Source organism: Drosophila eugracilis, unplaced genomic scaffold (genome assembly GCF_018153835.1).
Source record: "Drosophila eugracilis isolate 14026-0451.02 unplaced genomic scaffold, ASM1815383v1 contig_2155, whole genome shotgun sequence".
NCBI lineage: Eukaryota > Metazoa > Arthropoda > Insecta > Diptera > Drosophilidae > Drosophila > Drosophila eugracilis.
Genome location: NW_024573039.1, coordinates 612950 through 640025, shown reverse-complemented (window position 1 = coordinate 640025; position 27076 = coordinate 612950). Strand labels below are relative to the sequence as shown.

General features: G+C 37.8%; 1 protein-coding gene across 8 annotated transcripts in view; it reads right to left on the bottom strand.

Annotated features, from left to right (window-relative positions):
• The window catches only part of LOC108117593 (insulin-like growth factor 2 mRNA-binding protein 1), a 36047-nt gene extending 16365 nt beyond the window's left edge, over window positions 1-19682 (bottom strand). For 2 of the 8 annotated variants that reach the window (XM_017230100.2, XM_017230102.2), the window contains exons 1-3: window positions 18737-19532; window positions 18324-18670; window positions 4931-5837 (exon numbers count right to left, since the gene is read on the bottom strand). In XM_017230100.2, the coding sequence (XP_017085589.1) occupies window positions 4931-5043 (113 nt within the window). In that variant the 5' untranslated portion in view covers window positions 5044-5837; window positions 18324-18670; window positions 18737-19532. Of the gene's footprint in view, window positions 1-4930; window positions 5838-6437; window positions 6582-7333; window positions 7351-18323; window positions 18671-18736; window positions 19535-19596 lie in introns of those variants that run through there. The other 6 variants (XM_017230097.2, XM_017230098.2, XM_041818376.1 and 3 more) reach the window with 6 other exon arrangements.
• Between the last annotated feature and the right edge of the window lie 7394 nt (window positions 19683-27076).

Here is a 27076-nt window from a genome sequence, read left to right as displayed (position 1 = left end):
TAACCGATGTTCGATAACTGGATAAGCGAAATGAAATCCTGATAGGTTTGCAAAAATTTTGAATGCTTCTTATTTAAGCGGAAGTTTATAAACCAAAGAATCAAAGAAACGAAGTCGTTATTTCATATTTGACTTTTGTAAGGACAATAATTCGGTAATCGAAATAAAATTCTGTACTATTTGCAAGTTAAGAAACTAGGATTCAAGGTCTATTTAGTGATTTCGTAGCTATTATAAAGATTATTAAGACCATTAGGGGTCGGAAGTCTGAAAATACATTCTATCTTCAATAATTCAAGTTTAAGTGATAAAATATTCCGAGCTATAGTATAACTTCAACTGCATTTAGCAAGAGATCATACTGAATGCCTCTTTAAGGACTGTCAAAAGCTTAACCCGGTTACAGAATCACCTTGAAATTAGGGCAGGCCAAGACTGTTCTGGTTTTTTGTTACCTGAACTCCCACACACAAAAAAAACGCATACTTATGCATTTCTGGCTACCTGTCTACCTGGCGTTGTAGGAGTATAAACGGAGGAAAATATTTAAAATATATGTATATATATATATGTATGTGTGCATCCTGTCTGCTGTCCATAATGATTTGGCAAAGTCGGTGTCCTTCTGGTCTTCCGCTGTGCAACAGCTTCAACTTCCAGCAATCGCAGTTCAAGCAATTCGCAGCAGCGGAAATTTGGCGGGCCACGCCTTACCCCTCCCACCAAATACCCCTTCTTACCCTCTGATCAACGTCCTTCTATACCAACAACTATCCCAACAATCTCAATATGGGCCAGAGCATATTTTGTTTGTTTTTTTTTGTGTTTGGGCAAATGTAGGTAAAGTGTGACGGCCTCCCCCGCCACTCCACTCACTGAGTACTTGATTTCATTCATTTCTGATTCTATACAACACAGATACACTGGAAAAAAATCTAGGCTTTATTATGTGTAAAACACAGAGTTTTTTGGTGAAATTTGTTGGCTTAACTCTGGTCAAGAGAAAAGGCTAGATCATCTCCTTTATATTTATTCATTATTTTATATAATGAAAAGAATCAAAGTATCTTTTTCCTAACATATGATTTTAGATGGGAAATATCAGGGAACTATTAAACAGGTTATAGGAGAGACTATTATAATAGAATCTGAAAACAAAATAGATGAAAAACTGATGCAACTTTCATTCAAATCAAAGTTGAAACATTCTAAAGTGAAACCCTAAACTATCTAATGTTTTAATAGCTTAACTAATCACAGTTTTCTTAATCTTAATAGAAAATAGTTATAGAAAGTTAACCTGCTTTTGTACAGTGCATAATCACACTCTATATACATACATATATATGCATATTGTACACATACGTCTGGACTCATGTGAATCGAGTTTTGGCTGGTCTTTGTGAAGTGACGACAAAGGCGGGGGCGATCGGTTTGGATCGGTTTGGATTGGATCAGAGAATGAATGGAGCGATAAACCAAGGTCAGGCTTCGTTGTTTGGTTTGAGTAGAAGCAGCTGTTGCTCTAAGCTGGCTCTAGCTTTTCTAGATCGCCAAAACCCATCTAACCCCAAAAGACGAGAACAAGAAGGGATCCTGCGGATCAAGAAGAAGCTCTACTAATTTGGCTGTCAATCAAAAAAGGCGAGCAACAGTGGCAGGATCAGCAGGCAGGCGGAAAGGACTCTCCCTGCTAGTTGATAATCGATGGGAATCAAATTTGCTGCTGGCTTCCAAGCGAGTCCTCCTTGCCAGGCTAAGTGGCAGAGGCAAAGATACGCAGATACAGATGGCGGCAAGCAAAAGGGTTGCGATTAGAAGCACTGCAGAGGCAGAGACAGCAAAGTGGCAATGGACAAATTGGCAAGCAAGGAAGCTAGCAGTAGCTAGCAAGGAGCAGCCCTCGGCCCCACCCCATCCGCAAGTGAACAAACATTAGAAGCCAGCGGAAGACGGAACAAGGGCAGCCTCTTGTATAATTAAAAATGTTTGAGCGCGCATCTCGCAGCACTCGCAGAAAATGAGAGCGAGTTTGGAAATATGAGAAACGTGTTTTGCGTTTTGCGACTAGAAAAAAAAACAACAACAACAACAACAACGAACAAACACACAAGGGGCAAATACAAAAAATAAACCAAAAATAATACAACAAAAAAAATATAGCAAAAAAGAAAAAAAAACACAATGAAGCGGGCAGGAAAGCCCCTAAACTCAGCCAAAATCATATTTCCGAACCGCCAACTCTCCTGAGAAACCTGATCATGAGATCACCAACACACACACACAAACACAGAGAAAAGATTCCAGAGATGAGATGAGATCTCATCTCGATCGCTGGCGTTCTGGGTCAACCCTTCTTTCTAAGCAAAATCCCAAGACCAAGGCAAAGACCATAAGACCACGACCACGACCAAGTCCAAGTCCAAATTAGAGCCAAAGCAAAGCAAAAGCAAACGAAAAAGCAAATCGAACCTGGCGAAAGATGCCTCCTCCTGTGGCAGCGGCATGTTTCCTTTGCCGGATTAAACCAATTGCTACAGAAAAAGATTTCGCCTGTCTGTGAGACTTTTTTCCTCTGGTCTCTTGGTCTCTGGTCTCTTTTTCCATGGACTTTTCATATTATTTCGCTCGACTGTTTTGTTTACTTTGCATTCCAGCAGGAAATTAGTTGGGATTTTTTTTTAGGTTTTTGTATTTCCTTTTTTTTTGCCTACCGGCTTAGCAGTTGTTGCAACAAGCGGCTTAACACGCAGCGGGAATTGACCAGCAGAATCGCAATCCTTAATGTTGGGAGGCATGAAGAAAGCAACAAGCTTGTGGGCGACAGGGCTTAAACTAGAATCTGAATGGGTTTGTACAATCTCATCATGTTCTAATCTTACATCGTAAATCTTCATCAAATCAAATACTAATATTTATTGGAAGAAGTTGATGCTAAGATTATAATCATAAGATCACCTAATTGTAGTAAATTGAATTACCAAAAATTGTTTCGAAAAGTTTTCCATCTTCTTTATGATAACATTTTTAGGTGGGTTAAGCCCTAAGGTGAGAAATTTATGGCCAACTTTGTATTCTCCTAGTCAAGTCAGCAAGATAATATCATTCTGTTATGGGTTAAGATAGAACATTGTAAAAGCTAGTTCTAGCATCTATAAGACGATTTCTATCGAAGATCAATGATGATCAATATCTAAGAAAGTAAACCTAATTCTTTTGTAAACTTTCGATAACTTTAGTTTTGGAAGGAACAGATCTTGGCAATTCTAAAATAGCATTAATTGATTGGAATTTTTTTAAGAGTAAAGAATATATTTCATAGTTTCAATTCTTCCCAGTCTGATACCTCATGGTGTTATATTTGACCATAATCCATTTAGGCCTTTTCTTTGGCAATATTCCCAGCAACTGGTCATGTTTGATCTCTCTTAGAAGCCCTTCTTTTTATGATCATCACAAAAAGCAAAAATAAAGTAAAATATAAAAAATGCTAATCTGTTTAGAGGTGCAACACAAACATTATCTTTGGCTCCCTGAGTTGGGTCGAACGAACTTCGATCTTTGGTTGCCCAGTGGCTGTCCTTCATTGATCTTTTTGCACCTCCCCTACTCCTTTTCCATCAAACAGAAAAAAAAAAAGAAAGGGAATGAGAAACGATCCTTAGGATGATGCTAAGTGAGTTTCCTCCTCACAACCCTTTCTGCATATGCTCTGTTGCGTTTTTTTTTTTTTACTGCTCCTCCTATTCGGAGGCAGCAGCGTGCGGCAAGTATATCAATTCTGTCAGATCGGGGGTTGGCAAAGAAATCCTAAGGATCGTAGATTGAGGATCGCTAAAGGAATAGAGGCTGTGAGGGGCGAGACAGGTAGTGGTGGCTACTTCCCGGGCTTCCCGGGGCTTTTTTATGTGACAATGATGATGGTTTCGCCTACCCCCGGCTTGTTCTAGGCCGCTCAGTGTTTACTTACACCACTTGAGCTTGGCTCGAGGGGGCAACTTGACGAGGGTCGGGGCCGAGGATCCTCAGTATCCTCACGTCCTCCTCCTCCTCCTCCTTCCTACTGAGAGCCATTTTTCCACATACATATACCACTATATATATATATATATATATATGTATAGATGTATGTATATATATTGTTCTCTTCTTTTAGCCTCCTGTCTCCCTGTCTCCCGGTGATATGCCCAATTTATCACAGGAAATTAGCTGCTATTTAGCAGCGTTGTATGTCCAAAAAAAAAGGTGGGGAGAGGGTTGAGGAGGTGAGGTGATATGTTAGGGTGGCAAAGTAGGAGGGCCATCGCATGAGGGGCAAACTTCATGTTATTTGGCGTGATAATTTGTGCAATTGTGGATTGCCAGAGCCGGAGAAGAGCCATCTCAGGAATTCTGATTTAGATTCAAATAAAGGATCGCGTTGGTAGCCCTTCCGGGTTTCCCATTACTTATGAGAGCCTCAACTTTATGTTTAGTTTTTTATATTTCTCCCCTTGGTTTTTGTGCCCTAAACCTTGGAGGGGCGCATCGAATCGCAACCGAGGCGTGTCTAAAAACCATTTGGCGCCATTTTCGACCAGCTAGCTAAGTTGTTGGCCAAACTAACTGAACTGATCTGATCTTTTCGGGGGTTAAGATCTGGTGGGGTAAGAGTATCGGATTTCTAAGTGGATGGGTGGTAATAATGGTGGGTGGTGGTTATAATTTTTTTTTTTTTTTTGTTGGGAACCCGCACTAAAAAGCTAAAAAAGCATCATACAACAAACTACAAAAGCTACATCAAGATCAATGAAAGATGGAGGAATGGTTTTGATTTTGGTATTTCTTTTGGGGGGTAGAATGGATTGATTTCAAATTATTGTTTGGATAGAGAGAAAAAAAGGCCTGTTTTTCGATCTTTTCTAAGGGTTAATAGTAATCGAGTACATACCTTGAGGTGCCAGCACCTTCCAACTGCTGTCGATCCAGTGGCGGATCGAAGATCTGTTCACGATCCTCCTTTGAAAGTTCCAGGTCGGCGAATTGATCTAGTTCGGATGCCATTTTTTCGGTAGCTCTTTTTTTTCTCTGTGCTTTTTGGTTGGGTGTGCGTGTGTTTTTTAGGGTTTACCTTCGGGGTTGGTAAGTCGATCGGATATATATATATATATTCTATATATCTCAGGGAGATTAGCTTACTGACTTAGCCGGACTGAAACCGAAGTTATTGGCAAAAATCGATGCAATCGAACACTTTAGAATTTGTAATTATAATTTCGAAAACGCGAATCGTTGCTTTCGAGATTGATCTTTAGATATATCCTTTTTTCGATATTTTGTATTTTTTTTAGCTTGTCTTCTTTTTAAACTCCTGCTTTAACTCTTGTTACGTGTGGAATGATGACTTTTTGAATTTAGCGCGTTCAAATAATTAATCGATTGATTGACTCACGTCCTTGACGGATTATAGCTTTTAGATAAATTTATATTTATAATTTTTGTTTTTTATGTTTTTTTTGGTAATTTCTTTTTGCCGAGTCGAAACTTTTGCTCTGACCTCTGCTGAACCGGGGAAAAAAAGCGTTTAGCAAGCGTTTGTCCGTGGGTTTTTGTATTAAAGTCGCGTTTGCATTTCTTATTTTGATTTTTCACGGGTTTTTCGCAACTGTCTTTTACGTTTTATTTTGGTTTGTTTAATTTAAACTTTTCTTTACTCGAAACTTGGTTGCTGTTTTTTTTTTTTTAATCAAACTCGTCCTTTTTGTGGGCTTCAAAAAAAGTTACATTAGTGGTTTGTGGTTGGTTTTTTTGTTTGTTTGTTTGTTTTTGGTGTCAATTGGGCCAAAAAAAAGAGTTATCTGTGAAAGAGACGGGGAAAATGCAATTAGTTTTCTGCGGGGTCACTTTAAGGATACAGAGGGACTTAGGGTTAACACGCCCACACAAGGGTTAAAACTAACAGCTGTTGCGATCGCCGGCCGGCAAACGTCAGCTTTCTTTTTCATTTCTTTTTTTTTTTTTTTGGTTCGCTTTTTTCGGCTATTTGCTTTCGTCATCAAGGCGGCGTGGGAGAGCCGACAAGACAGAGAGACAGAGTCCGCCGCAGAGAGAAAGATAAAGAGAGTGTGAGAACGAGCGCGGGAGCATTAGAAGTATGTAAGTAGAAGAGATTTATGCGGGACGATGCGTGAGAGCGTCCAAAAAAAAAAAAATTAAGAGAGAGCGAGCTTTTTTTCGTCATGTTGACTTTGATCTTGGCTCTCGTGTGTGTGTGTGCGTGAGCGTTGTTGTTGGCATTTTTTTGGTTTTGTTTTTTTTCGATATTTTTTTGTGGTGAATAAGTAGGCGAAAGAAAAATAAACCATTTCGCATATGGCCCAAAAAAATTGTCGAAATTTCTGCTGTTTGTCGTTTTGTTTTGTTTCTTTCCGTCTGCTGTCCCCTGTCCTCTGGCTTACTTTTCCATTTGTTGCTCTCGAATGTTGTTTTGTTGTCTCTGCTGTTGATGTTTAAGAATTGTTGTTGTTTTTCTTTTTTAATTTTTTTGGTATTTGTTTTTTCGCGCAGTGGAGAGTGGAGCTTTGCAGATGATGTCAGAGTGCCTTCAAAAAAAAAAAAAAAGATTGTTGTTCTTGTTTGATTGGTGGTGCGCGGTTTTGATTTTGTTTGGCTTGTAAATGCGGGAAAACACTTTTTGTTGTCGTTGTTGTTGAAGTGGAAATTTGAAAAATGTTATCAAGAAAAATATGAAAAAAAAAATATTATATTGTTGCTAACACACACGCACACTCAGGCACACACACACACAATCACAGGGGCAAAGGCAATGGCAATGGCAAAGGAAAAAAGCAAAGGCAAACGATTTAAAGTCAAAGTCAAAAAATATGCCACGAAAAAAGTAGCAGCGGCAGCAGCAATAGCAACAATAAAAAAAACACACACAGAAATCCCCCACAAGCCCCCCGTGTTATTCACCACCCCCTCCTCATTTCTTGTTCTTTTCTTCTTTTTTTTTTTTTTTGCTTTTTGGGGATTTTCTCAGTGAAGATAGTTTGTAACGGGGAATCCGCCGTTTCCCGTTAGCCGTTTCCGTTATCCGTGTATCCAAGTATCCGTGGCGCGCAAAACGGAAAATGGCAAAAATGGCACAAAATCAAGTAAGTGTAACACAGAAAAAATTGATTCAAGGCTGCTGCTGCCGTTGCTGCTTCTTTTGGTGTTTTTCGTTTGGCTATTTTTTCTCATTTCTTTCTTGCTTTTTTGTTGGCTTTGTACAATTTCTTTTTCTTTTTGCTTTATGGTTATTTTTTTTTTTTTGGAGGCAGCCCGCGAGTCGCGACGCTACGTTGCTTACAGTTAGGAGCGTTTTCAGACACTGAACTGCCGAACGAGCGCACGGCCGCAGTTTCACTCGAAAATTCACATTTTTTTTTTCTCCGCTGCCGAAATTCCTAAACACAGATACAAAACGTACACACACAGCTATACAGCCGTAATACAACACACAGCTATACACACGCATATACAGTGGCATACACGCAGCGGAGAGGAGAAGCAAAAGCAAAAGGCAAAGGCAAAAGACTAAGAAAGACCGCTTGTATTAGTGTGTGTGACAGATTGCCGAAAATTTTCGGCGAGTGTTTTTGAGTTAAGCGAAGGAAAGAGATGGCATATGAGTTGAGTGACTTTGTCGGCGGCGGCGGCTATTTCTTCTTCTTCTTCCTCTATCCCCTTGGTTTTTCGGTGAGTGGCGCGGAAATTGATAAAAGCGGTAATTAAAGCTAACAATGAGACAGATGAAATCTAAAATGGAGGTTTAGTTCACTTGGGTTATCAGAAAAGCTCTGGCGCTACAAGGCCCGCAGATCCTGAGATATAAATTATGTGTGTTTCTATCTAACTATCCACCTTTGCTAGATATAGTATCTTTTAAACCATTGATGGGCGGTATATTGTCATTAACTGGAGTATCTTTGAGATACTAAAGGGTTTTTATATGATTGATTTGTAGATTATCTTAAAATATATTACTATTTAAATAGTAGAAAGTATTGACTTTTCTTTAAGTAAGCATTTTTAAACCCTATAAGATAATGCCATAACTACGTTTAGCCAAATGTTTCCCACTCCCTCTAGATTTCGTTCCTAGTAGAGTTAGGAAAGTCCTTATAAGTTTTAAAAAATAAGAAACAAATTGCTTAAGACTGTTATATAGAATATATAGATAGAGCCAACATAATATAACTTCATACAAAATTATTTAAAAGGTTTTTAAAGGCACTAAAATAGTTTAAAAGTGCACCTAAACTAATATAAACTTCTTAATATCTTTGGAAAATATAGAAATCTTAAAAGTTTGTAAGTTATTTCAAACTTTTTTAACTTTTTAAAAAGATCTACTAATTTGAGTTGCATTTTATTGACAGAAATATCATTCCTAGAAGGGAAATTTTAGAATGGAAAGCTTGGAAGAGGTATTCGTGGGTATATTCTAATCAAGATTTAGTTTGATATCTAAACTCTTCGTTCGTTATGAAGACTTTGAGCGAAAGGAAGAGGAATCTTATTAGTTATCTCTCAAAGAGTAAGTTAGTTATTAAGGCTAAACTTGAGATATTAAAACTCAAACTAAAGTTAGTTAGAAAGTTTGTACCTAACTTAAGCTCTTTTTATGCACTATATAAGTTGAGATACTAAGATACTTTTGGGTTATACTAAAACTAAGATATATTTCGTCTTATTAAAAGCAAAATTAAGTTAAAAACTTAAATTAAAACAAAGATGAAAGTTGTTAAAAAGCATTGTTATATGAAGGATTGCTGTAAGAGTTAGCTTGGGAAAGAAAAAGCAAGGAAGTTATTCTGGTAATTAGTGGTCATTAGATTTAGTAAGCTATCTTTTTCGTTTGGTAAGATTAAAGATTCCAGTTCCTCAAAAACTAGTACGACTTCTAGACACTGACTTGAGCAATTCTTGCTTTTACAATAAAAGATACAAAGTATCAAAGTAAGCCTTAAGTAAACAATCCCTAAAAACCTGGGCTGTCTAGCGGTTTTGGCTTGAGTCAAAGATACTCTGCCTGGATACTGGATGTTCCAGCAAAGGGAAGTTGGACTGTATAAGGAATGTCTCCTGTCTCCACCACTCCTCCTGTGCCGAAAACTCAGCTCTGCCAATAAAACTCACTCAAAAAGTGGCTCAGAAAAGACGCGCGTGTGTTATCCCCCCTAAGCCCCCCGCCACTCATCATTCCCCCACGAAACAACCAAAAAAAAAACAGGGAACTTAAAGGAGCGCGCGTGCGAGTGAGACAGAATATATTCAGGACTACTCTCATTCTCCCTTTCTCCTTCTCTTTCGCTCTTTTTTATAACGCTGCCAGCGTCGACGTTGGCGCTGACTGCGCTGTTGGCGTTGCCAAAAAACGAGACACACATGGATACACACAAGCACACATATACACATACAGGCAAGCATAAGGAAAGGTGGCTAAGTGTGTGTGTGTGTTGGTGTGACGACAACGATGACGACGGCGCTTAAGTTCTGGAATTCGAAAATTCTTCAATACTTGATTTAATGCCAGTTACAAAATCATTTTTTAAACTATTTTTAAATTAAGTTTCTTAAAAAAATTGGTTAAAAAAATATTAAGAACTTAATAAGCAGAAAAAGGTGAAAATTTGAGATTTTAAAGGAACTTTAATAAGTTTTTAATGTTAACTAAGTTTTCAGTTCTTAAAAGAGTTTTTTAATACTTATTTTATACTTTAATTAATCTTACTCTTAATATATATTTTTCCTAAACTTTATAAACCCAAAACTGAACTGAGAAAACTGAACTGAAAACCGAAAAGGAAGAAGGAAGCGGCAAAGGAAGTGAATTGCCAACACACAATAGCTGCTCGGTATACCGGAGTTCTTGTTCTTTTTTTCTTAGAAAAAAATACACAAAAAAAAAAAAAAAAAAAAAAAATGAAACGCAAAAAGCAGCCGAAAAATTGAAAAACGTAATGCAAGAGGCGGAGGGTGTGAGAGAGGGCGGCGGGAAGGTGGGAGGAGGTATAGGACGAGGGGGTTTGAGAGGTGAAAGGACACTTCAAGCGAGTTTCACATAGAATCCTAGTTGGGGGGGGAAAGTACACTTATGGACAAAATAATAGGTGTGTTTTATTTTTCATTTTTAACTTTTAATTTCTAAGTCATGCTTTCTCCAATCAGCTCAAAACAAAGTTTTTTTAAAACGTATATTAATTGTCTTTAAAAGAAAAAAAGAAACAATACTATAAACCTTATCATTAACAACAGAAGTAGATTTTTTCCTAAGTTGGCCATTTTTGGCTGGACACAATAATAGGTGTAAGGAACTAAACGTTTAAACTAAATGGATATTTCACTATTTTTGATCTTTTTGTACATTAAGTTGAGTATGTAGCAGTTAGTAGCCGGTATACTCTCCATTATTTTTGAGAACTTTCTCCATTCGTCTTGGCATGGATGATATCAGCTTGCGACAAGTTCCAATGGGGATGGAGTACCATGCTTTTTTGGACAATATCCCAAAGTTGGTTTTTATTTTGACACGAGGACCTTCCTACCTCTCTTTTGAGTTCACCCCAGAGAGATTTTCGATGGGATTTAGGTCAGGGATTGACTCGGCCATTCCAGAACATCCACATTTTGCTCACGAAACCACTCCCTGACTAGTAGAGAGGCGTGTTTTGGGTCGTTATCCTGCTGGAACTTCCATAAAATTGGAATATTATCCTCAGCATATGGCAGCATCACTGCCCCCAATAAGTCTCTGTATACGAATCTGTCCATTATTCCATCAATGCGATGAATCGGACCAACACCATTCCATGAAAAGCATCCCCATACCATTAGGCTACCACCTCCATGTTTTACAGTCTTACAGGTGTACTTGGGATCAAATTCTTTGCCTTTCGGACGGTGAACATTCCTTTTAGCATCATTTCCAAATAAATTTATTTTGGTTTCGTCACTCCAGAGAATGTTATGCCATTTTTTCTCACCCTCCGGTCCTGACCAGGCTTTACGATCTAGAGCAAATTGTTTCCCCATCTTTTTATTTTTCGGCCGAAGCAAAGGAACTTTGCGGGCAATCCTACCTGGTAGGTTTGCCATTGCCAAACGTCGCCGAACGGTCCGTGATGACACAATATTTCCAATTTCGTTGGAAATCCTCCTGGAAGACTTGAACGGGTCTCGTTTAACCAACTGAACCATGCGATTATCGGCCCTAGATGATGTTTTTCTGGGTGCTCCCCGAGTTTCACCTACTTTTTTCGGTTTTAACGCATTGGTTACAAAATTCTGAGATCGTTTCATTAAAACAGCAATCGATTTGTATGTTTTTCCTTCATCTCGGAGTCGTCGAATGAGCTTCCTCTCTTCCGCACTGCAATGTCTCCCACGGCCCATCTAATGCAATTTTAGTGATTGTTATTTCCCGATTTAGTTAAATTATCGTAATACCTTACTTTCTGCAACCAAACAATTATCCTAATTAGCTTTAGATTAAAGTTTTGCTCGACACACCTATTTTAATGTCCAGGCGAATTTGCAGTCTGAGCAATAAAATATCCACAATTTTCTTCAGAAAGCTTCTGACTTCCGGGAATTCACCAAAAATTGATCGTAACAGTGTAACCATAATAAAAAAGTATAGTTTTCCCATAATATGTTATGTTTATATCAATTAAAATCGATATCCTCAAAAAAAAAAATTCACACCTATTATTTTGTCCATGAGTGTACATACATAGGGGCAGGCAGGGCAAGGTTAGTACAATGTCCTTGAGCTTGAGCCGCAAGTTCAAGTCCAAAGCTGCGATTAGCAAGGCAAAGTTTAGAGTAGTTCAAGGAACTAGTGGGCTGCTAACTAAGTTCTTAAGCGGAAGTAGAAGTAAAATTGAAGTAGAGATCTAGTTAGCACTCTGATTTTCGAATAAAGGATATAAAGATAGCTTTTTAGAACTTTCAACATCTTTAAATTTGATGAATATATTTGATAATATCATCATAAATTCTAGCCTATCTAAGCTTATCTCAACTATAACTATTAAAATTATCGATTAGCGGTGATAAGTATGGAGAAGTTGAAGGAACAAAATAACTATTGGGCAGGCAACTAACTTCTTAATCAGAACCGCTTATGGAACCGTTAGTTTGTCTAGTTAATGTAACTTACTTATAATCTATCCCTAGAACTTTTAGGATCTTTACAATGTAGGAGTATCATCTGAGATTTATCATCTCTTATTCATCATATATCTAACATATCCTATCTCTTCTATCACTTTATCTACAACCAATAAAAGCTGTGATTATCGTTGATAAGTAAGGCGAAGCAGAATGAACAAATGAACTAAGAAACTATTAAGCTGCTAATTAAGTTTTTAATCGAAAGTAACATACAAAAATATGGAACCGCTAGTTCGTCTTGTAAACATAACTTACTAAAAATCTATCCCGAGATAGATTTTTAGTACCCTAACTTTTAAGCCCTAACTTTACAATGTAGGAGGAGTGACATCTAATCATTTATCATCTCTTCTCCATCATCTAACATTCGTCATGTATCAAACTTATCCTAACTTTTCTATCCGTATCTCTATAACTATTAAAAGCAGCGATTAGCGATGATAAGTATGGAGTAAGAGAAGGAATAAAGGATCTACGGAATCTAAGGAGGTGCTAAAAGATGACCTTCTAGATTCTTAGTCAAAACTAATATAAAACTTGGGAACTACTAATCACTTTACTATTATATGAGTAGCAAACACAGCTAACTAACAATCTCTGACTAGAATTTGTTGTGTTTTTATGTTTCTAATGCATTTAACGTTTAATATATAATTTCTTCATATTAACCACCAATCTCAATCCATTAATCTTAATCAAAATTCTCTTTCATTTCCATTTCATCTAAATATATTTCTATACTCGTATATCTACCTACAACCTCTTTTTACTTCATCTATAACGATTAGAACTGCTTAAATCTAGTGCTTCTACCTGGCATAAGGTCAATAGAGTTCTGTTTTAGTACTCTATGTCTAACTAACCTAAGAACTTTAACTATTGTTATAGGCACTAACTATATTCTTAGTCAAATGATGCATAAAAGAAACTACTTAAGAAGTTTCTCTTCTAATAAGCCTTACCTATTAACAAACTTATGCTTCTCGACTTTAAAAGAAACTTCTTAAGAACTTCAACTTTTGTTATTGGAACTACTGAAAAGAGTAATCTTAATAATCGAACTTCTATATCATTAAGTAAGTTTTAAAAAAGAATTTATATCTAGTAATATTCTTATTTTTATCTACAAACCTATCAACTTTGTAAGTTGCAACCTTAATAAGTTACTTTAAGCTCTCTAAACATAAATTCCTTTAAAAACTTGCAACAATTTTCGAAACTGACTTTAGCCAAGCTGCTTCTTAACCCTTTCGTTTTATTATTTCCCAACATTGAAGTTGCAAGGAAAACTAAGGGGCTATCATCATGACACTTAAAGTGTTGAAATGCCTTTAAAATCAAATTGAAAACTTGCAACCTTGTTGAAAGCTCGTTCCGTGCCTGTTTTTTTTGATGCATTCAAATGGCAATAAAAAAAAAGGAGAGCTGGGTCGTGGCAATGTTCCATCTGCTTTTGTCAGCTCACTTGTTGCATGCAACAGTGCACTCTGACCCTCTATATAGTTATCACACACACACATACACACACACACACTGCCCTGGCTGCCCTCTTAGCCATCCTGCCCGCCAACTTAAGGCCCTGCACGCGTCGCAATCAAAACAAAATCAGAATCGAGAGGGTAGAGGATAGAGGGTACAGGGTAGGAGACCCAGGAAGGGTCCAGGGTTGAACGATGGGCAACTGCAATGGGCAGCAATTGCAGTTGTTGAAGGTGACATTAATTGACGTTTAATAGGCCTCATCTCCAGCTCCCTCACTCTCTTTCTCTCTCTCTCTCTCTCTCTCTCTGTTTCTCTTTCGCATTTTCTCAAGAAGCTGGCAAAGCTGGCAAAGGGTGACGCCAGGGTGCAAGAGGGGTACATATGGTACATGGTTTAAATTAGTTCTACCCTTTTGCCATCGCCTGCCGATTGAATCCTTCCTGGCAATCGTCCTCCTCCTCCTCCTCCTCCTTCTTCTCCTTCCTTTGCTGCCGCGACAAGCCAATTAGAGGTGGCGAGGCTTGTAAAGCTTTTTGTCCTTTGCCAGCAATTTGCAACAAAAGTGCAACGACGACGGCAAAGGGTTTCCAACCACCACCATCGCTAGCAGCAGCAGCAGGAGCAGCAAAAGCAAAAGCAAGAGCATCAAGAAGCTTAAGGGGTGGCAACTCCTGCGGTTGCAACATCATCCTGCCAAAGGTTATAACCCCCGGGTGGGCGGGCTTGACCTACGACCCCCACACTCCTCTTGGTCATTGCCAAGCGGCAAATGGCGAACGCCTGTTGCAGTTGCACTTTTTCTGCTCCATTTCCTTTTTTTTCTCAAGAGAACGAAACACAGAAAATGGCGCGCGCACAGCAAAGTGCAACAGCAACCCCTTGAAAGTATGCAACACACCAGGCCTAACCACCCACACTACTCCCCCCTCCTACCTATATTGCAGGCTTTACTAGCAAGAGTGAAAGAGAAGGGGAAGGACACTCGTCTCCTGGCACTGCGAATAAAATCGCCCAGATCTATGTGCCTGCGTCCGTTTGTCCATTTGTCCGTTTGTCCGTCCACTTAGACACTTGTGGGTGGCCTGGGTGGTGTCGGTGGTGGTCTCGGTGGTTCAGTGGCTCAGTGGTTGATTACAATTTTCCCGACTGCAATGGCGAACGCAGTCAAATGTGATTGAGATGCACACGAATCGTTCGCTCAAGCCCAATGCATACAGAAAAGTGTTCGTGTCCTTTTCGGAATTATCGTTTAAGGATTCGATATCCTTTTTGGCTTATGTTGCATGTAGTTGGTAGCTAGGTGAATGCAACATATGGAAGGAAGTTTCTTAACTTTTTGGGGTATTACTTTTTGGTTGCAACAAGGAGAGGATAAGTGAAGGAGTTTCTTTAAAGAATTTTACTAATATAACTTTAAGGACATAACTTTTAAGAAAAAAAATAGTTCAAGATATCACTTTTAGTATATGACTTTAAGGATATAAGTTTTAAGATGCCACAAGAAAAAGGAGGTGAAGAACTTTGTTAAAAGGATGCAACTTTTAAGATGTCATATTTAAGATATAAGTTTAAGAAGAGAAGTTTTAAGATGCAACAAGATAGAGAAAGCGAAGGAGTTTCCTAAAAGGATTGAACTTTCGTGGTGACTTTTTAAGATACTACTTTTGGGATGCTACTTTCAAGATATCTCTTTCAAGATATAACGTTTAAGATGTGAATTTGAAAAAATAACTTTTAAGATTTTTCTTTGAAGATATAACGTTAAAGATATCTTTGTTAATATATTACTTAAGGGATACAAGTTTTATGGAGCAAAAAGAAAGAAAAACTTAAAGAGTTTAGGTTTAACTTTTAAGATATAACTTTTCAGATATAACTTTTATGATATAACTTTAAAGATTTCTTTTTAAGGAAATAATTATTTAAAAATGAAATTTAAGGACTTTTTTTGTTGAGTTTTTGAGTGAAAGATGTAAATTTTGAGATATAACTTTTGAGATGTAACTTTTGAGATGTAAGTTTTAAGATTTCTCTTTTAAGATATTATATAACTTTTCAGATATCTTTGTAGATATATAACTTTAAGGAAACAAGTTTTATGGAGCAATCAGAAAGGAGTTTAGGTTTAACTTTCTAGATATAGCTTTCGAGATATAACTTTTAAGATATAACTTTTAATATTAAACCTTTAAGATATCGTTATTAATATATAGTATTAAGGGTACAAGTTTTTGGTCACCAAGAAAGGAAAAGTGGAAGAGTTTAGTTTTAACTTTTGAAATTTACCTTTAAAGATATCTCTTTTAAGATATAGCTTTTATAATATAACTTTTAACATATCAATTTTAAGATATCATTTTTAACACATAAACTTAAGGATAGAAATGTTAAAGTTCATAAAGGAAGAGAAAGCTGAAGCCTTTCCTAAAAGGATGCAAACTTAAAAATATAACTTTAAAGGTGAACCTTTTGAGATATATCTTTGAAGACTCTCCATAAGTAGGACAACTTTACAGTATGGGTTGTTACAAATAGGAATTAATACCTATTAAGAGTAACTTTTAAAGGGGCCATATGTCTCTGATCAAAGAATAAACTTCATATCACGAATAAGATTAAGCAAAAGCAAGCTGAAAATCAAAAGAATCCCTTTTATCATCAAAGATTCTTCGTGATTGAAGCTTTATAAAGAAAATAGTAACTAGTTTCTTTTAACTTATGCAACAAATACCAAATAATTTTAATTTAAACTAAAAACTTCTTTCGTTTAAACCAAAAATCAAGTCGCCAGCAACTTCTAACATCTAATTCCTAGGGCTAACCCGACGCACACACGCACACTCTAGCCACCGAACAGGACATTAAACAATCGAACGCGAAATGCCAGAGCAGGGGGGTTAGAGCCGGGGATATGGGCTCCTTTGGCTACAGGACACCTTTAAGGACTAGATAAGAGGAGTGCCCAAGGATGGAAGGGCGGACGAGTCGAGAGAGACGCAGTCGAGGCAGCTAAGCAGCAGGCAACAGCTGCGAAAGCTGCCTGCCTCCTGCCTCCTGCCTCCTGCCTACCTAAGCTTTCTTAGAGAGCTGCCTCAAGGACAACCCGCGTCACAGGAGCGCGCTAACGAGGTACAGTTGCCGCCAATAGAACGAGATAGATGACGAGCTGTATGAAGATCGAGTGCGATATGAAGAAGCGCCCTTTCAAGTACATACGTTGGGAGTTTGAGGAGCTAACTGGGAGTGAACCGCAAATTAGCAGCTAATTTGTGAGGATTCTAATGGATTGATTTGAGATTCTTGGCTAACATGAGATTGAAGGATGGTAATTGGAATATTTATAGGTTTTATATATGGATTGGTTGGTTTCTCAAGCTATTTAGGGAGAAATTCCTAGAAAAGTACTTGCAGCTAGAAAGGAAAGATGATGATCGAAGGTGGGAACTAGTAGAAGTAACATTTTCACACGCAAGGAAAGCTTTTAAGTTGATCTTTCGAATTATCTATCAAAAGATAATGTTTGAGGATAAGCAGAAGCATACTTAAGATCTGAAATATAACTAAGCCACCCCCTAAAACGAACCTTCCCATCTACTTTAGCTAACTAAAGAAGCTTTAAGATGTGTGGAAAGCATCTCTAAGAGGCATCTCTCTAGGCATCTCCTCCCCAATCGATAAGGAATTTCGACCCCATCAAACATATATCTTACCCCGTAAACCCCTCCCCCTTTATCTTTCATTTATATATCCCACAACATTCACTTTCTCTCCCTCGTTTTCAGCGGCTGTTGAACTTTAAAATTAATCCGATTTTATTCGCATCTTCCATGAATTTGCCTCACTTGAGAATGTATTAAATTTAGAAGCAGACAAGCCAGATTAGAATGAGGAAGACTAAGAGGCAACAAGAGCAAGGCAGTAGGGTGGCAGGGCGGTGCGGTGCGGTGGGGATTCGGGTAAAGACTGAGGGGCGGGACAGACGCTTCATTCATGCCACGCGCATCTTGCGCTGTCGACATTTAAAATAGACGCCAAACACGCAACCAAACTCCGTTCAACTACAGTGGAGACTTGTTTGCATTGCTCTTTCATTGCTCTTTTCCTCTTAGCAAATTTATTAGCCATCTTAAGGAGAGTGCCCTGTAGTCGGCGTGTCATTCGTACAATGTTGCAACGAAGTGAAGGCCCCCTCTTTTAACCCAAAATAGAGAGAAGAAGAACTGAGAACTGCTCATCGGAAATATGAATGAAAGAACAGGCTGAGGAATTTCTAGGAGGGGGCGGTGGGAGTACTCGCTCTAGATTCAGCTAAGTTATAGGTTTTTAATTGATCTTTAGTTTAATTATAAGTTGAGTTGGTTTAATAAGAAGTTCTAGTAATATAAAGTGTTTGCAAGGAAGAGGTTTTAGCTTCTTATGAGATCATTCTTAGTGCTAAGAAGCCTAGAAGATACAGATTTTAGTTTTAGTATCTTTTCCAATTAGGAATAACTTCTTATAGAGGGGCATTCCCAAGTTGGATTAGTAGTATATATCTATACTATCTTTATCTTTATCTAGTGAAAACCCTAACTCTGTTACTCCCTTGAGTCATTTTATATTAACTATCTATCAAAGACATAGCCTGCCATACTTACAGATACAAATTGGTTTGAGGGTTGATGCTGTTGAGACTGCTTGAGATTGAGGTGCTCCAAAAATCTCCAGATATCTGTCCAGGCTATTGATTCGTTACTGGCTTATCGGTTATCAGGTTACGGTTCTGGGTTCTCGGCTCATCGGATGGGCGTCGCTATCTGAGAGATGTTTTTGAGATGTCAGAGTTTTGGGTTTGGATTGAGATTTTTCTCTATTCCTGCGACTTTTTCTTTACTTTTCTTTCACCTAGCTGAAGACGCTGTTGCTGCCGTCTCTCTCTCTCTCTCTTGCTCTCTGGTTGTTTGGTTTGAGAATATATTTAAAGGATCAGAAAGGTATATGTTATCTAAAAAAAAAGTTTAATTTATGAAACAAAAAGTTGAAGAAAACTGATTGATAGAACGCTTAGTACTGGATTCAGTTTGGTTCCTAGATCTGGCTCAATCATTCGCTTCTTCTTCTCCCTTACTTTCTTGTTGTAGTTGTTGTTGTTTGCTTGCTTGCTTGCTTGTTGTTGTTGTTGTATCTTTCTATCGGTCTCTTGCCTTGCTGTGGGTCTGTGTGAGTGTATATTTTTGATTTTGGGTAAATTTTTGATTTTTTTGAGCGAGAAAAAAAGTTGAAACAGAATTGTGAGAAAGTGAAAATTTGTAGAGGCCTTTTGGCAGCTGGGCTTGATAGAAGAGCCAATGGTGTCTGCGATTGAAAGTGCTACCAAAATGGGGCATTAGAGTGGGGCAATATCGATAACAACAACAAGGGGGAGGGTTACTCTTATTTGAGATCAAAAATATGACAAGTTAAGGAGTTTTTAGGGAAATTTTATGAATAATTTTGAAGATTTTATGTTTTTAGGAGAAATTAAAGTGATTTTTCAAGGGAAAAACTAAGACTTTTCCTTGAGATAAACCCATTTAAAAGCTTTCTAAAAACCTGTCAGGATATAAAATTGATTTTTCCACTGTTTGATTTTCGACCGGAAGTAATATTTCCTTGGCTTGTTTTCGATGTGTCGATGTGGATTTTATTTTATTTGCTTTCGTTATTGATTTTTGCGTAGGTGACAACTCTGCGGCCGTGGGTTGCGGTGGGTGTCGGTTAGAGTGTGCGAGTGCAAGCGAGACGGCAGCAGCTGCGTGAGTGCGTACAAAGTAAGCCTGGAAAAACACACTCCCTGTCTCTTTCTAACCCTGTTTTTTTTTTTTTTTGGTTTTTTCTTCTTTTGGTTTTCTTTCTTCTTTCTTCCCCTCTCTCTCTCTTTCCCACACTTACACTTTGTCGAATATTTTTCTTGTTTAAATCTATGAATTTTCAGCACTTTTTCTTTTCGCCTTTCTTATGGCTTTTCACTGGGTTTTCTTCTTCTTCTTTTACTTTTGTCACTTCGTATTTTTTTTTTTTTATTTTTTTGGTCATAAAAGAAAAAAACAACAAAAATCGCAAATGGCGGCGGCGGCAACGACGACGACGGCGGAAAACTATCTCGTTAGCTGGAAAAGATAGATTTAGCTGTGAACGGCGACGCGGCGTGAGCTATTGACTGTGAACTATGAGCTGTGAGCTGTGAGCTGTGAGCTGAGAGTCGAGTGTCGAACGAACTGACGCAACGGCGACGAGTGAACTGCCTGCCGGATATACGGATCCCAATTCCAAGGTGTCTGCTCTGCTCAGCGATGAAAATGCGAGGAAAACTCTCCTCTCAGCAGTCGCAGCAGCGGCGTTGGCGTTAACGTTAACGCTAGCGTTGGCGTCGCATTTTCCCATCCAACAATACCAACAACAACAAGAACAACACCGAAAAAACAGTGAAAGTTGTAAACCAAAATGGCTGACCCTGCTCCTTTGTCGGCGCATCTGTATGTGTGCGCCGTACATGTGAGCGTCTCTATCCGCTTTATCCGCTTTAAAGAGCAGCAGCCGGCTTACAAAACACTCATACCCAAAAGTTAGCAGCAGGCTATAGGAAAATGTTTGGAAAATAGTAAAGGAAATCGAGATTTATAGAACTTTTTTAGGATTTTCCTTAAGGAAAACTGACTAGCAATTTTTATATAATTTTTCTAGATTTTTCTTGGTTTTTGGGTGGGAAATATACAAATTTTTATAAGCTAAATATTAGGAAATCTTTTTACTAGCTTGTTAAAGTGAAGTTTTTAAATGGTTTTTACTGGTAAAAACCAAAACTTTTCCTATGAAAATAAATTAAGGGAAAAGGTAAGCAAGCTGACTAACTATCTGATTTGATTAGCAGTTATAGGAAAATGTTTGGAATAGTAAAGGAAATCGAGATTTATAGAACTTTTTTAGGATTTTCCATAAGGAAATCTGACTAGCAATTTTTATATAATTTTTTTAAGATTTTTCTTGGTTTTTGGGTGGGAAAAATACAAATTTGTTTAGGAAATCTTTTTACTAGCTTGCCAAAGTGAAGTTTTTTAATGGTTTTAACTGGTAAAAACATTAATTTTTCCTATTAAAATATCACAAAAAAAGGCAAACAAGCTGAGAAACTATCGGGTTGGGTAAGCAGTTTAGTTTTTAAGCAAGAAAACTAAAGTTTTAGTCTAGGCTCTAAAAATGGTTTTACTAGTAATGCTTACTAGTTTACTGCATGGATTTTACAAAATTTTCTCACAAACTACTATACTAATTTGATATTTTTAAAGTTCCTGTTAAGTTTATCATAATTTTCAGATACAAATTAGATGTTTTAGTAAAGATATAGAGGTATAGGGACATTTTTCTATTAAAGACTGTGCCAGCTGTTGGACCTGTACTTGGCACTGTTCTTTCATAGAATAAGGTTTTCCCGAGCGAAAGGAAAAACATGGAAAAAACTCAACGGATAAACGAATATTTTCCATCTGATTGGTTTTGGTACCGGCTCATGCTGTTGACAGCGCAGTCGACGTTAGCGTCGATGTCAACGTCAACGCAGCTGCGAGGTTGCGAGGGTGAGTGCGAGTGTGAAATGTGAAAAGCGAAAATTCATTGTCCCAAGCGGAAAACTCGGGGAAAAACTCTGAAAACAAGGGTGGCCTGAAGACTAGCGGCGCTGGCGTTTTTCCCTCTCGCTTTCCTTACCTCTCTCTCTCTCTGCCTCTGCCTCTGCCTCTCTCTACTCTTTGCTTTTCTGTTTTCCACTCTCCTTCGTTCATGTTTTCCTATCGCCGTCTGTCTGTTTTGTCTGCTGGCTGGTGAAAATGTCAGGAAAATTCAAACTGCCACAGCTGCTTTACAAAAAAAAAAGGCACGACAAGACTTTAATTTTGAGATATGCCATGGGCCAAAGGCAGAGAACAAGGAAAAAAAAATTCCTCTTGGGAAATGTATTGTGGATTCTATTCCGCCAACGATTGCCACTTGAAGCAAGTTCTTGGTTGGCCTTTCAAAATAAACATTTGATATAAAAATAAATCTTTTGTGATTTTTTGTTTTTTTTTGTCAATGAATGATAGTTATAAGGCTTATGATTTAGTAAGGCTACCTTATTAACTTAAAATAGTATAAATATCCCTAAAGATAGTGATTATATTAATGGGAAACCTTTAATTTATGAATTTTTAGTCATATTTTATACTTCTTGGTGATCAGTTAGATATTTCTTTCCTTTTCTAGACTCTTGAAAGTATGCAATAATTTTTACAAGCAGCCTTTTGGGTCTTCTACGCTTAGAATATGTTTAATATACGCTTAATAGCTAATATATAGCTTAATTTTTAAGCACTTACGAAACTTCTTAACTTTTATAAGTAAAAATATAAAGCTAAGTTCATCAATATAGATTTTTATATGTAACTTTCTAATAAAATACTAAAATAGTTACCAAGAACTGAGAGTTAAAGAATAAGTTAACCAATATTTTTCGATTTTTAGGGTTAACTTTATAGTTAACTTAGTTATAAATCCTAAATAACCAATCATAACTAAATTTTCCAACTAGATTTTAAGAAAATGAGTTTATCCAAAAAGAAAATAAACTGCATTTTATCTTTGCAAGAACATTTTCATGTTTGGGAAATTCGAAATCTTACAATCACCTTTTGATCTAAGACTGTCTTTTTCATATCACTCTACCGCTCTCTCGCTCTTTCTTACTACTTAAGCCATCTCCCTCTCTCGCTGACCTTGCTGGCATCGAAATTTCAACTTCCTGCTCTCCTACATTTTCCCGTTCCTCTTTCTCCGCTGCTTCCTCGTTCAGCTAAATCCGATGCGCACCCCAAAAGAAACAACAAACATACAATATGTATGTATATATATATAATATATATATATATGTAAATATGTACGACTGTTACCAACCCAACTCAGCCCACACTCACACACACAGACACTAAGGTACACAACCATAGCCAGTCGCACGCACACAAACAAACTGATTGCGTCCCGTTTCCGAATTGAATTTCGAGCGAAACTTGCGTAGTTTTTCAACCCCAAAATACGGGACAAGGACAAGGTCGAGGATGTGGCCCTACTACTACGCCCCTGGACAGGGGCGATGGGTGCAAAAATGAAAGTGACGGGGGGTTGCACTACAGCACCACCCAGGCCTGCTTCAATCTTTTTTTTAGCAACAATCTATAGAGAGATCTTTAGATTAGGGAGTCGAACTAGTTTTTAGTTTAACAAATTAGATTCAAATAATGGTTCTTAAACTTAAACTTTCTTTCTTTCTTAATATAAAATTTGGTAAAATATAGCTTACTAAGTAGTTAGGACTAGTTCTAGTTAAATTCTAGATTCTCGATTCTTAGCTTAAGATGGAAATCTTCAAGTAGGAAATCTTAAGAGGGATCCCTTAAGAGGGAAAACTTTCCACAGAAAGGAGAAACTAACTCATCATGTTTTATGGTTAGACTTTTACTTTAAAAGCTTTAGGGCTTTATAGCTCTAATGGATCTTCAGAACATAAATAATCGTTAGACTTTGTCCTAATCGATAACATAAGATCATCTAGGATAACCCTTGAAAAAGCTTAAAGAGTTTTTGAGTAAACTAAAAAGTTATAACTAGCAAGTCAAACTTGATAGCAAAATTCTTTAAAAAACTTTTCTAAAAGGTGTTACATACGAGGTAATAAGACCTATTGAAAAACTTAAAAAGGAAAATGTGAAATGAGAATTGATAAAAGGAGGCTGTTGAACCCCCAAAAACCCCCTTTAATACATTCACCACCACCGCTGCACGACTGTGGCTGTGGTTGCGATGCGTTCCTGCGTCTGCCAGGAATGTTTACAGCCGGCTGGCTCTGGTTCTGGATTCTAGCTCTAGCCTAGTCGAGCTGCCAAGTTGCCTCCCCTGCACCGCACAATGGGACGGACGAGGGTATGCGAGCATATAGAGGGGTTAACGGCAAGGGTAAGGGTATAAGGAAAGCCACCACCCACCCCTGAGGCAACTGCGACGCATTTTTGTGTGTCCTGTGCGTTGGCTGTGCGTTGCCATGCTGCGATTTCCATTTCGATTTGGGATGTTTTCGGATCGGAATGGGATGGTTATAGTAAGGATATGGGAGAGTACAGTGAAAGAAAATACGTTGGGAAAGCAAAGTTTTTAGTGAAAAACTAAGCAAAGACAAGGGTTTATGGTTGGAAATATGAGATTAGGGAGAGTTTTTGGTGATTTTATACCTCTAAAGATTTATTAATAAGAGAAATGATCATTCAAGATGATACAAAGACATTTTTTGATAGATTTGATGGATAGAAAAAAGATGTGAACAGGAATTAGTTACTTGCCCGAATGGGATGAGGAGCCTTGGAACGCACATTGAATGTTCTATTTCGCTGCGTTCCTGCTTTTTGGGGGAATGTGTCCCGTTATGCGCTTGCCTTGCATACTTGCCATCTCTCTTGCACCCCCAATTACGATTGAGGATCAAAAGCGGCTGAAAATGATAAACGGGACTTACTGTTCCTATCCCTTCCGTTTCTTTTCCTTCTTCTCCTCTTTCTCCTCCCCTTCGCCAGTGCCCTTTGCTTTATTTATTTATTTTTTTTTTTTATTATTATTATTTCATTAGATTGCAACCCTCGTGTGTGTCTCTATTCTGGCATCTCCTGCCCCTTTCCCTCGCTACCAAGTTATCCCGTCGTGGAACAAGGACAAATCAGTAGAGGATTGGCTCGGGGGTGTTGTATGTAATGGGATGGATGAGATGGGCTGGGATGGTGAGTGAGTGCGTACTTTGAAATCTTAACGGAACTTCGTTGTTTATTGCGTCCATTGCGGATTTCGGCTGGCGCTGACGTCATCGCGATTGAAGTGGAGTTAGCCAGCTGAAGGGTGCAATGTCTTTTTTTTGCCACTTTTTTTGTTTAACTTTCTGTTAAGCTTAACTTAATGTTGTTTCTCATAGTTAACGTATTTTGAGTTTTGTATCACTTTTTGATGTCATTTTTAAATATTTTTTTAACATTTTTCATAAATTTCCCATTTTTGGAAGAAACTTTTTTATGAATGGTTTTTCCTTAGACTCGATGAGTCATCCCTGGGATACTTCCTCCTTAAGATCCCTACCTATCGAAGGCTTTCTTCAGGCATTCTTCTCCACCATCGTTTTCTCCTTCTTCTTCTTCTTCTTCGGTAACTGTTACTGTCGAGTCTTCTGGGTCTTCTGTGCTGGTGCGATGACCTCAATGCGTTTTTAATAAGTTCTGGCTCGAATTCGGGACTCGGGAGCTTGGTTGGGCTGATTGGATGATGGCAATCTCACGGCAGGACCTTCCGCCCGCAACCCGTCCCCTAGCATTGTGGCAAAGAAAGCGCGTGCGGCATGCAACATGCATCCTGCTATCGAAAGCGAGCGAAAGTGCCTCTGTCTGTCCACAATGGCACACTCTTTCCCTTTTTTTTGGGGGATTCAGCAGGACTCGGGACACAGGACTCAGGACTCGCCACTCTGGATCCAGGACATATATATGTATGTATATATATAACATCGGTTTTCGGCGGGGGTCAGGCAAGAGCCAGGCCAAGCAAGATCGGCGGACAGAGGACAGCAGACCGAAGACCCTATCATCGGCAATCGGTGATCCTTGATCTCGTCGCCAGCTGCACCTGCAGGACATCGCTGGTAGTGTTTGTTGGTTTTTCGCTTCTTCTTCTTCTTCTTCTTACGTTTCGCCACGTTTTTCGGGTTGCCCATTTCTCACTCTCTTGTTGGCTAACGGTTCCCTGTTAACGGTATTGCACCTGGGAGATGTCCAAAAGTCGCCATAGATGCTGTTGTCGAACCCCAACCCTCCTCCCTCCTCCCTCCCCCCAACCATCGACCAACGACCCCATTTAGCACAACCCCACTACCGTTGCAACACGATCCGCACAATCTCTTGACTCTCTCGTAATTATCATATCAAGTCATGAGCAGCGATAAACGAACGAAGGGCATCAAGGATAAAGGATTGCATTTCATCTGAAAGAAGATGAAAGGTGTAGGGTAGGGGGATGAGGTGAAGTGCAGTCGCGTGGCAATGGCATACCCTCCTATCCCTGCAACCGGGCCAGCGTTGCATTGTTGCAGCCTCCTGTTGTCTTCTTTAACAAGGTTCATGCATGCACCGCGATTCCTGCGTCCCTTGCATTCCACTGAAAGGAATTTTGACTTGACAAAGGTGTGCTGAAATAGAGGTAAGATTAAGGTTATATATATATATATATATATATCTTTTTAGTTAAGTTTCATTTGGTTTTTAATGAGGTAATCTTGGTCTTAAAGTTAAGATGATTTTTAGAGATTTTTGGCAATGATTTTGGTGCTTATTAAATCTTATTTAGAATGAAGATAAATCTTTACTTTAAAGGGTTATACTATAGATTAAGTCTACTATGGATTATGATCTGAACAGTTCAACTTTTATATATTTAGATTGAGTTAAAAGTTATGTTAAACTATGTTTAAGAGCTTTAACTTTTGACTTTAGATTGAAGAATTCAAGTGGTAATTCGACATAAGGTAAAGATATTAAGTTTGGAAAGGATCTAACAAGATTTAGATTGATAGCTAAAGTCAAGATCTTTTCAAGAATTTTCAAATATTATGGTAATATAGTAATATTAAGATGGAAAACAAAGAAATCTTAATCTATTTTATAGAGAAAGAGAATTCGAGTTTCTTATATCTTCAGATTATGCTTTTAAATCAAGGTAAAAATATTAAGTAAAGGCAAGGACCGTAAAGGATTAAGATTGATAGCTAAAGACAAGATATATGAAACAGAGATTTAATATAGTAATATAAGGATATACATCAAAGTTATCTAACTCTATATTATAGAGAAAGAGGTTTTGAAGTTTCTAATATGTTGAGATTGCCAAAATTATGTTTGTAAAATAAGAAAAAGATATCAAGCTAAGCAAGGACTCTACAGGTTTTAAATTGAAAGCTAAAGACAAGATCTTTTTAAGCATTTTTATTACTATAGTAATATTAAGATGGTCTCTAAAGTAATGTAAACATTTATTATACAAAGAAAGAGAATTAAAGTTTCTTATACCTTAATATAACCAAGATGATGTTTGCAGCTCAAGGTAAAGATATTAACTTAAGTAAGGACTTTACAGGATTTACCTTGATAGATAAGGATAAGATCTTTTTAAGTAGTAATATAGTAATATTAAGATGGTCTTTAAAGTAATGTAAAAATCTATAATAGAGAGAGAGACAGAGAATTCAAGTTTCTTACATCTTAAGATTATTAAGATTATGTTTGATATTAAACTAAGCAAAGACTCTAAAGGATTTAGATTA